Genomic DNA, 11,206 nt, shown 5'->3' with positions numbered 1-11,206 from the left:
GTGGAGAGGCCAGGAAGAGCCTGAAAGAAATAAACCTTTATTATACAGCTACCACACATCAACGCTTGACATACACAAGTTGTTTAATTTGAGCCTTGCAATAGGAAGATATTACTGCAGAATGAGGAAGTGACTATTCTGAGAGGGTGAGTCAGTGGATCAGTGCCACAAAGCAAATAAGAAGAAATAATCAGGACCGGTGGCTTTGACAGTTGAGGGCTTGCACCAGGCTTTGGCTGCCCAGGTTCATCTTAGAGTGGAATCTCCCATCCAGGGCCCTGTATAAACTGCTCAGCTGAGAACCTGGCTTTTGGGGAATAAAAGGAGAGAGGAAAGACCTGGCTAGGGAGAAGGGTTTGGGGTCTTGCCCCCCAGCTGTGGGAGTCTCCAAGCAGCCTTCCTTCTCCTGTTCCTCCAGCAGCAGCCCTTAGCAGCCTCCACAAATAGAAGGAGTTAAATCTGGGCTGAACTTGAAGGAAACTGAAGCTTTTATTTCTTGATCTTTTCCCCTCCCTTTCTTTGCAAAGTCTTCCTGATCTTTACTCCTCCAGCAGGTCCCTCCTCCTTAATCTCCAGATTCCAAAAACACTTTGATTGCCAGGGTGGGTCAATGGTTAACACTCAACTGGCTTTATATAAGCCAGCCCCAGGCCACCTACCGGCTGTGTCTTTGGTCCTTCAATTCCCTGGCTCCAGAGGCGGTGGCTCTGGGAGCCCTAGTGAGTCCACACCATGGCCACCTACTGGCAGGGCCTGTGGGCCTATCGCTCTTACCTGCTTGTGGTCAGCCTGCCCATTCTTCTGCTGCCTCTGCCCATTCTTGTCCCCACCAAGGTAAGGGCTTGGGGTTCTGGGCTCAGATAATCCCTGGGGAGGGGGGCAAAGGAGGGACTGTCTGGGCCAGGATTGGGCATCCTTAGGACCCGGCATAACCTCCTACTCCCTCCTCCCCTGGAAAAGAGGTTTTAACTTCCTGGTCATCTGAGGGATGAGGGTTAAGAAGTTAAAGGGTGCTTTGCTTGGGGCCGGCCCGTGGCTGTGTGGTGCTGATAACACCAAGGCCACGGGTTCGGATCCTATATAGGGATGGCCGGTTGGCTCACGGGGTGAGCGTGGTGCTGACAACACCAAGTCAAGGGTTAAGATCCTCTTACCGGTCATCTTTAAAAAAAAGCAGGGGGGGGGGTGCTTTGCTTGGCACCAAGTAGTAGGAGCCTAATGTGAATTGCTTAGGTGCCTTGTGAAACCAGAAGCCGGTTTTGTAAAGGAGGTGCCGAAGGGAGGGGGCAGACGGAGCAGGTCTGCCTATTATGTGTACACTCAGCCCTGGACTGGGCTCAGTGGGGGGATGAGAGGGGCTGGGTGGGAAAAGGGGAGGAGAGGGCAGAGATCAGAGTTTGGAGAGGGATGGGAAGGACAATAAGAGACAGCTGGCTTCAGGCAGTTTGTGCCTTTAAGAATGTAAACAGAAAGAGAAATTCACCTGTAATCTCGAGGACTAAGTCTGCTGAGGAGGAGGGGTTGGAATTGGAAGAGGCAACCCCTGCCAGTGGACAGCACCAAAACTATGCCTGGAAAAAAAGGAGGCGGAAAGGGGGTTGCTGGCCAATTAGCTCAGTTGGTTACAGTGCAGTGTTATAACACCAAGGTCAAGGGTTCGGATCCCCTCACCCAGCTGCTGAAAAAAAGCAAAAAACAAAAACAAAAAACTGTTTCTGGATGGAGGGGAAGCTGGGCACAGCCAGGTGTCACTGCCTCCTCCCCTGCCCCAGCAGAAGTCATCCCTCATCCCTCACTTCTTTGAGCCTCACTGCATGCCCTGTACTGTGCACCCAGTGACCCTTTCCCTATCTTATGAGGCAGGTCTGACTGTCCCATTTCACAGATGGGGAAAGTGAGGTTCAGTCATTTACTCAAAGTCCCAGGGCAGGTCCTGGTTTCACGGAGCTTGGATATTACACACTTTGGGAACTCCCTTTTGTGTTATTTAAGGAAAAACCCCACAAAATCATGAATCTAAAATTAGCTCAGAGCTTTGGGAAGAGTGGGTCCAGGAGGGCGGACTTGAAGCTAAAGCTTCCAGTAAATGTGCAAATCACACAGGTGGGCAGTGGCAGAGTTGGCGGTGTGGTCTGGCTCCAAAGCTGGCTTCTCTCCACCCCACTGCCCCATCAAGACTGAAACAGAACCATGACCCTGGCCCCACCCCACAACCCAGAGCTGCCTATTGGGCCATTTTTTTCCTTTTGTCACTGATAGGGAAACTGAGGCAGGCTTTTCTGTTCATGGTGTCCAAAGGGGTAAGAGATTGGGGCGGTAGTGGCACAGCCCCTGGTGAGTGACAAGGCCTGGCTGACTTCTGAGATGACCTTCATCTCAGGCCAAAGCCAATGGCATCTCTGCGCTGGGGACCTATCAGATGGGTTTTTAGACAGACTGGGACAAGTGCATTAGCCCCAGAGGGAACCAGACAGGGACAGTGATTTCCACTCCCTCCCACCTCCCAGGGAAGCACAGCCCAGAAAGATTCAGTAACTTGCCCTAGGTCACACAGAAAAACCTGAATCAGCACTAGAAGCCATGTCTCTTGGTGGCAATGTGATATGTTAGGAGCCCTGTCTTCCCTCTACTACATCTGGCCTTGCTGCCTGCCCCATCTTAACTTGATGAATTGTCCCCAGTTATCTATGAAACACCAGCCCCTCTCAAGGACTTTGCTCCTGCAATTATCCTCTGTTTCTCCTGGATGATCAATTTTTCCCTCCCCACCTGATCACTCCCATATCTCTCATCTTAAACAAACAACAGCCCTCCTTGAATCTCACATTCCCTCCAGGTATTGCCTTTTTCCTCTGTTCTCTCTGTCACAACACAAACACTTTTTTTTTTTTTTTTTTTTTTTTTTTTGCGGCTGGCTGGTACGGGGGATCTGAACCCTTGACATACTCTAAGCTACTGAGCTAACCAGCCAGTCCTGCACATGCACTTTCTCTCCTTAGACAGTTCCCATCTCCACAACTCAAATCCTCATCAGTTTACATGTTACCAAACCCCTAGCCCAGTCTCGCCTTCCTCGTCTCAGCATTTGTCACAGCTGGTTTGCCATGCTATCTTCTCTTGGCTCTGGTGACACCTTCTCCTGGTTTTCCTCCCATATTTCCTGCCTCCTCCATCTGACTCTGAAGTTGAAGTTTTCCAGGGTCCCTCCTGCCCCTCCCCCCCCCCGTGATCTTGTGCTGTCCTCACGCTTTAAAAAGCATCTCTGTTAACAAGTGACCCATCTGTAACCCCAGCCCTAACCTCTAAATTCGTCTTATCCAACTAACACTGGGACACCTCCTCCACTTGAATATTTTCTTTGAAAGCAGCATACACGTATCCAAATCAAAACTTGACTGCCCGTCTTCTCCACTTGGCTCTTCCCACGGTCTTACTCATCAAAAAATGCTTCACCATCACCCTCGTGTGCTAGCCAAAAACTGAGTCATTCCTTTTTTTTTAACTGAAGATTTAATATATTTGCAGCAGTAGAAGGAATGCAACAAGGATTCGAACTTTATAATATGCATTAGACATTTATGTAAAAGATGTTTCATTTTTCAAAGAAATTTCCCCTGTTTCCCTGTCTTTCTGTCTTCCTCAGAGCAATAAATAGCAATTACTACTCTCATGGGTAAGCTGCTCCATTGGGTTGGATCATAATTACATCTTCATATTTCACATCATTATCATCTCCCAAAACTCTACCCTTTGCAGCACCTTTACACGACAGTCTCACAGTAAAATTGTACTCCACTCCAATTAGAAGAGCCTAAAGAAATTATAGCAAACAGCGCTCATATTCCTGTGAACAAATGCTAGAGGCACAAGGATTTTTAAGTACAGATTTAGTAACAGAGTGTGTACTGGCACAAACCTTCTACTTATTCATATTATAATTTTTTTTTTTTTAAAGATGACCGGTAAGGGGATCTTAACCCTTGACTTGGTGTTGTCAGCACCACACTCTCCCAGTGAGCGAACCGGCCATCCCTATATGGGATCCGAACCTGCAGCCTTGGTGTTATCAGCACCACACTCTCCCAAGTGAGCCACAGGCCAGCCCTATTTATTCATATTATTAAAACTGCAATAATAGAAATGAAAGCTACATTAGTGAAAAAGGAACTTTTCACTAACTACAGGAATGAGGTCATTGAATATAACTAAATACATTTTAAATACAACTACCATGTATTTCCGAATTAGTATCAGGTAACTATCTTTACTGTCTATCCTGAATTCTGGTCTCAGAGCAAATGGTCAAAGACATCTGCGAAGGTGCTTCATATTATCAGGTCCATTTTTAAAACAGTGAGATCCTCTGGGAAAATCGCTTCAGTCTTTCTTTTTATCAGAGATTTCTGACGGTCCTTTGTTTGGTAATCCATTCGTGTTCACACCCTTAGATTCTACTTGGCCTATATATATATATATATTTTTTTTTTTTTAAAGATGACCGACAAGGGGATCCTAACCCTTGACCTGGTGTTGTCAGCACCACGCTCAGCCAGTGAGCGAACCGGTCATCCCTATATGGGATCCGAACCCGGGGCCTTGGTGTTATCAGCACCGCACTCTACCGAGTGAGCCACGGGCCGGCCCCTTGGCCTATATTTTTATCATTGACTCCCGTACAGCTTTTCTAGGCCATATGCAACTAACAAAAGGGGAAATTAGAGTATACACGTATGGCTCCAGGAATTTTTTGTAGATTCTTCTGCTTCCCAGACCATTCTTCACCCAACAGCCAGGACAATCTTTTCAAAACATAAGATCGTGTGTCACTGCCCTGCTTAAAACCCTATGCCGGTTTCCCATCAAACTTAGAATAAAATCCAAACCTCCTAGAGTAGCCAGGAGTCCCCAGGGCTCCACGCCTGCCCAGCTCTCAGACTCCATCTCCTGTATCCCACTCCTTGCTCATGCCCCTGCAGCCTCCCCAGCTTCCTTTCTGCTCCTCAAATTGCTCACCCCTGCCTGGACTGCTCTTCTCCCAGATGCCTCCTCCTCATTTGGGTTTCAGCTTAAATCCACCTCCTCAGAAAAGCCTTCTCGGACCACCCAGTCCCTCCCCATTACACAACCCTGTTATTTTAATTTATAGAGTGTTCACTATCTGGTATTATATATTTGTTTTCTTTCTATTTTTTCCCTGACTTTCTACACCGGAATGTAGGTTCCATAAGGGCAGGGACTTTGTCTTGTTCCACGCAGAATCCCCAGTGCCTGGCACAAGTAGATGGTCAAAAAATACTTGTCGAAGGAAGGAAGGAATGTGGACAAAGAGGACTCTGTCCTGAATTCCTGTTGAATCTCTGCTCTCTGTAATGAGTTCTGAGCTTAGTTCCATGGCCCTGTTCCCCAAAGTGGAAAGGGGGAGCCCCAGACTAGGCTCAGACCTGTGTCCATAATAATAACAGTTGAAATTTATTGAGTGTATTTTATGGGTGAGACATTGTGCCAAGCACTTCAAAGCATGTGCTCATTCACTTCTTGTAAAAGCCTCTGTGTCACAGTGAGGTTACTGTGGCTGTCTCCATTTTGCAGACATGTAAACTGAGGCCCAGAATGCTGAAGTAATTTACTTAAGGTTCCAGCTGGAAAAAAGTTTAGACTGAAGTCTGGTCTTGGGGTCTCTGCCTGAGGCTGTCCAGGGAGGCAGGGTGCTGCCCCCATTGTGACCCACCACTCAAGCCATCCTTCGTCATGTCCATCCAGCCATCAGCTGGTTCTTTCAGCTTCCTTCAGTCCCAGATGTCTGCTGAGCTCTTGCTCTGTGCCATGTGTTCCTGAAAAGGAACACAGATGTTCTGTCCTCAAGTTGCTTACAGTCCAGAGGGGAGACAGGTGTTTATGCCACACAGAGGTATAGCCAGAAGGCTGCAGGGCTCAGGGGAGGAGTACATTCTTCCAGTCGAGTCAGGGGAGAATCTGAAGCAGGTGGCATTTGAGTTGGGCCTTGAAGGCTGGGTGAGATTTCAACAGTCAGAGGCATCGGCAGAGGGCAGTCCAGATGAAGGGAACCCCAGGAGGAAAGGTATAGAGTCTGGAAACAGTAGGGTATGTTGGAGGAATGGCAATAGAACTTGAATGCTGGTCCCCTCTGATGGTCCCAGCTGGTGGGGAACAGTAGGGCCTGAAGCTTTCTCACTGCTGCCCCAACCCTGCAGCCAGACATTGAAGAAGCGTCATCAGGGTGCAAGAAACCTTACAAGCCTCCATTCATTCATCCATTCATTCACTTACTGGTGAACACAGAACTCAGCGCAGTGTGACAGGTATTGTTTGGGTGTGCTGGGGAGAGGATTCAGGGGAGCTTGCATTCCTGGGAGTGGCAGGGATGAGAGACACACAAAAGCATGTACCGTACATGCTGTGAAAATAAAAAACAATACAACAGGTTGTGACTATGGCTTGGGAGGGGCTACTCAAGATGGGGGGTGGTCAGAGAAGGCCTCCTGTGGGGGTGATGATTACCCTAGGGCCTGAATGGCAAGTAAAAGCCAGTCAAGCACAGCTCGGTGTAAAGAGCCATCTAGACAGAACACGCAGCAAGTGCAAAGGCCCGAAGACTTGGGGTGAGCTTGGTAAGGTGAAGGGATAAACAGGCCAATGTGGCTTTGGGGGCCTGAGTGAAGACAAGATTGCCTAAGTGAGGAGAGAGGTCAGCCAATGTCAGCTCTACAAGGCCAGGGGCAGGAGTGGGGATTTCACGCTGCAGACAGTAATAATGTGCTCAGAGGTCAAACAGCTAATTAGAGTCAAAAATGCAAATGCCTCCTGGGACCCAAAGGGACCATCTGTAAAAACAGTTTCCCAGTGGTACAGTGTTAGCCAGCACAGAGCACAGCTGAATCAATATTATATTTATAGTAAGAACAGAAGGTAGAATCTCTTCATCTGAGTCACCTGCACTCCTAGAAAAACAAGAACAGCAACTATGTGTGCACACACACTTTTAAAACTGTGAAATTAAAATACCCTTAATGCAAGCTCCTCCTGAATCCCAAAAGCAGAGGAGGACTCAGATGATTCACTCACTGTGGGCATGAAGACTGTACGCAGAACTTGGACCTCTGTTCTGTGGCTCACCTCTATCTTTGGAGACTTATTGGCTCCCAGTTGAGATAGCAGAATCCAGAACATGGATTTTGGAGCCAGACAGATGAGGGTTCAAAATCCATCCCAGAGTATGTACAGCCATGTGACCCTACTGAACATCTCCAAACCCTCTCATCTCTAGGGGGCCATTGTGAAGATGAGGTGGGATAACCCACACACCCAAAGTGCCTGGCACACAATGCTCAGTAAACATTTGCTCTCTTCGCCCTCAGTCTCTTGTCTGAATTCCTGAGCCCCAGGGCCGGCCCGTGGCTCACTCAGGAGAGTGTGGTGCTGATGACACCAAGGCCCCGGGTTCGGATCCCATATAGGGATGGCTGGTTGGCTCACTGGTAAGATCCCCTTACCAGTCATCTTAAAAAAAAAAAAAAATGATTTCCTGAGCCCCTGAATAACACACATAAAAAATAACTGGCCTCAGGCACTGTGTAGGTGCCTCGCTGCTTCTCCACAGCTCTATTCAAATGGGCTGTTGTTCCGCAGGTCCTCACAAGGGCCTCAGATGTTCCCACCTATGAAATGGGAAGGTGGGTCGATCACCCCCTCAGAGTGGAGAGCTGTGGTCTGTAAGTGACCACAGCTGTGGAGAAGGGTTTTCTAGCCTCTGGGGGACCCGGGAGTAGGATTAGAAGAAAGAGCCAGCCTCAAAGTCCTGGAGTAGATAAACGGTTCCCCAACTTGGGGTTTGCCCAGATTACTAAATCACATCCCTGCTTATCAGCACTTCCTAAGTGAAGCCAAGGATGGAAAAGTGAGGTGAAAGCTTAACATTAAAGTTCCTGGATCTAACCCAGCAGCAAGGCCCAGGGCTGTCGCGAGGCTCAAATTCCGGAGGCGTATGGGAATGCTTTGCTCCTGGTCGCTCCAGCTTGCATTTTGCTCTTTAGCGGACCCAGGCAGGCCTGGCCCCGGCCCAGACTGTGATGTCAGAACTCTTCTCCCCACGTTTGTTTTCTCCTACACTCAGAAATTCATGGTCTCCTTTTGGCTTCTTAGAGCAGAAGATGATGCAACAAAATCATTCACATTAAGATGAGGAAATAATAAATATCGCCCAAATGAGAACATGCAAAGGCTAGAAAGAGAAGCACCACCATCACTTGCTTTTGGCAGAGCCTCAAAGGCAGACAGGAGGTGGGAAAGCTTTAGAGAGGGAAGAAGGGAAGGCTTCAGGCGGGCCCTGATCGGAGGCGGTGGGCACGGGAAGCCATAGGCAGGCTAACTAAAAGCTGGGCACCTCATGTGATTGGTTCGGGGTGCCTATTTGGCTTTTTGGGGTTGGTCCTGAGTTGGAAGTGGGAGTAGGGAGTGGGGGTAAAAATCAGGGAAGTTGGCAGTCATTGAACAAATCCTGACTGTTTGTGACCTACTGCTGTGGAGGTTGTGATTTGGCTACTGGTTGCTGCAGAGATTATGGGACATATTTTTATAACTGGACTAACCTTTGTCTCCTCTGTATTAGGCATTTGGCATGCCCCCAGCATTTTTTCATATTTTAATTGCTGTATTTCAGTATAATTGGTTTCCTTTGTAGTCCTATGTGTCTTATTTAGTGCATTCAAAAACATTATCCTAAAAAGTTGGAAGACTTCATCAGACCGCCAAGGGGTCCTGATACAAAAAAAAAAGTGTAAGAACTCCTAAATCAAAGATTTCCCTAAGTATAGGGCCGGGCCGTGGCTCACTCAGGAGACTGTGGTGCTGATAACACCAAGGCCACGGGTTCAGATCCCTATATAGGGATGGTCAGTTCGCTCAATGCGCCGCTTGGGAGCGCGGCGGCGCTCCCACCGAGGGTTCGGATCCCACATACAGACCGGCCGCTCGCTGGCTGAGGTGCGGGCGCGACACTGAGGGTTGCGATCCATTGCCGGTCACAAAAAACGACAAAAAAAGGAGAAAAAAAAAAAGATCCCCTTACTGGTCATCTTTTTTAAAAAAAGATTTCCCTAAGTATATACGAACACTTGCACACATTTGGGGAGGGGGCAGCTGGCTAGTAGGGGGATCGGAGCCCTTGACCTTGGTGTTGTCAGCACCACACTCTCCCAAGTGAGCCAACCAACCAGCCCACATGTTTTTTTAAATCTCATATGGTAGCATCAGCATAATCTTTTAATAAAACACCAACCTGACCATGCCACTCTCTCTGCTTAAAACCCTTCACAGCCTCACCCATTTCCCCCTGTCTTCCAAATAAAGTCCTAGATCTCTCACATGGCAGGCAAGTCTCCTTCTGAGTATACCCCTCCAAGAATGCATCTTGATCTTTTATGCCTCATTCTGTTCCCTCTGCGCTTACTCCCTCGCCTGATCCCTTTTGCCCACTGACTGAACTCCTACTGATCCCTCAGCACCCGCTCAGCATCCCTGCTCTGGAAGCCTCCCTCAGCCCAGATGGAAAGAGGTTCGGAGAAGGGGCTCCTCCTCTGGGCTCCCACTCTTCTGGTCTCTCCTTTGCGGTGGTGCTGGGCAGGCTGCCTCCTGGTGCCTTGCCTCGATCCTGAGACCTGAGAGTGCTCACTGCCAGCAGCATCCACACTCACCAGGGGCAGATGGGCAGGGGGCATGGTCCACTGTGTGCCAGCCCAGCCCCACCCCTGGGTTAACCTTCAATCGCCAGGAGGAATAAGCTGTGACACCTCTGGAACTGTGGGCATATTTGTTGCTGCTGACAGCCGCAGGCTGTGCTGTGCCAGTACTGGGTAAAGGCCATGATGCCCACAGGTCCCACAACTTGCCCACACCTGCCACACACTCAGGGCCCAGAGTCAATCCTCAATTCTCTGGCACTTTCCTTTCCATTTGTGCCTCATGCATCCCCCTTGGTTCCCCAGAAGCCCAGGAGCACATTTCTCACCCAATGTCAACTCTGCCACCTGCTCATGAGGTACAGTGCTTTACAGCTTATATCCTGCATAGTTACATCTGTTAGCTCTCTTCATCCTGACAATAACCCAGCTAGAGGAGTGTTTCTCTTATTCCCATTTATAGATAAGGAAACTGCGTGAAGGGGATAAATATGTGAACAGCTGGAAATGCTTGATGTTTCCTACAAAAAAACAAAAAGAAAGCTGAGAGAGTGAAATAACTTTCCCAAGGACACTCAGCAATAAAACTGGGCACTCAGGTTTTCTGGCCCCTAGACGTGCTTCCCAATACATGTGTATTTTCCCAATACAAATGAAGCAAGCTGCCAGTCTTAGCTCTTCCGTCCACTGCTGAAGTTGCAGGGCATCTCACACAGGCACTCAGACTTCCTGAGGGCCAGAGCTGGGCCTGACTCAGGTCTGTATCCCTAGGGCTTACATGCATTCACTCATTCATTCAGAGTATCAACTCTTTTGTAGGTGCCAGGCACCCTGCTGGGGTGACCAGAAGCAGACTCGGACCCTGTTCCCTAGAGAATATGGGCTGATATGAAAGATTTGGTTTTTTGGCAGCTGGCCAGTACACAGATCCGAACCCTTGACCTTGATATTATAACACTGCCTGGGATTTTTTTGTTTGTTTCTTTTGTTTGGTTTCTGTTTTTGTTTTGGCAACCGGCCAGTACAGAGATCCAAACCCTTGACCTTGGTGTTATCAGCATCACACTCTAACCAAGTGAGCTAACCAGCCAGCCCAACAAAGATTGATTCTTGTCATTTAGATCATAAAACTAAATGCTTAATTATAGACTGTAACAAATGCTATGCAGTACGGGCACAGGGGCTTACACCAGCCTGGAAGTCAGGGAGACTTCCCTGAAAAAGGAATGTTTGAGCTGAGAGCTCAAGAATGAGTAGGCATCAACTAGGCAATGTGGGGGGTGGGGGGGGGGGGGGGGAGCCCAAAGAGGAAATTCTGTGCAAAGGCCCTGTGGCCGGGCCGCCCAGTGGCGCACTGCTACAGTGCACCGCTTGGGAGTGCGGCGGTGCTCCTGCCGAGGGTTCGGATCCCACATACAGACCGGCGGCCGCCCACCGGCTGAGCGAGGGGCGGGGGCAACACCGAGGGGTGCGATCCCATTGCCGGGCCCAGGCCGGGACGGGGGGGGCAC

General features: G+C 49.0%; 1 protein-coding gene across 1 annotated transcript in view; it reads left to right on the top strand.

Annotated features, from left to right (window-relative positions):
- The first annotated feature begins 667 nt into the window (after positions 1–667).
- Positions 668–11,206, top strand: part of SLC13A2 (solute carrier family 13 (sodium-dependent dicarboxylate transporter), member 2) — a 23,622-nt gene continuing 13,083 nt past the window's right edge. Inside the window, exon 1 of the mRNA XM_008582651.1 lies at positions 668–834. Within this exon, the coding sequence (XP_008580873.1) occupies positions 733–834 (102 nt within the window). The 5' untranslated portion in view covers positions 668–732. The remainder of the gene's footprint in view (positions 835–11,206) is intronic.

The sequence above is a fragment of the Galeopterus variegatus genome, unplaced genomic scaffold (assembly GCF_000696425.1).
Source record: "Galeopterus variegatus unplaced genomic scaffold, G_variegatus-3.0.2 Scaffold2683, whole genome shotgun sequence".
NCBI classification, from domain to species: domain Eukaryota; kingdom Metazoa; phylum Chordata; class Mammalia; order Dermoptera; family Cynocephalidae; genus Galeopterus; species Galeopterus variegatus.
This window is presented reverse-complemented; position numbering and strand designations above follow the sequence as displayed.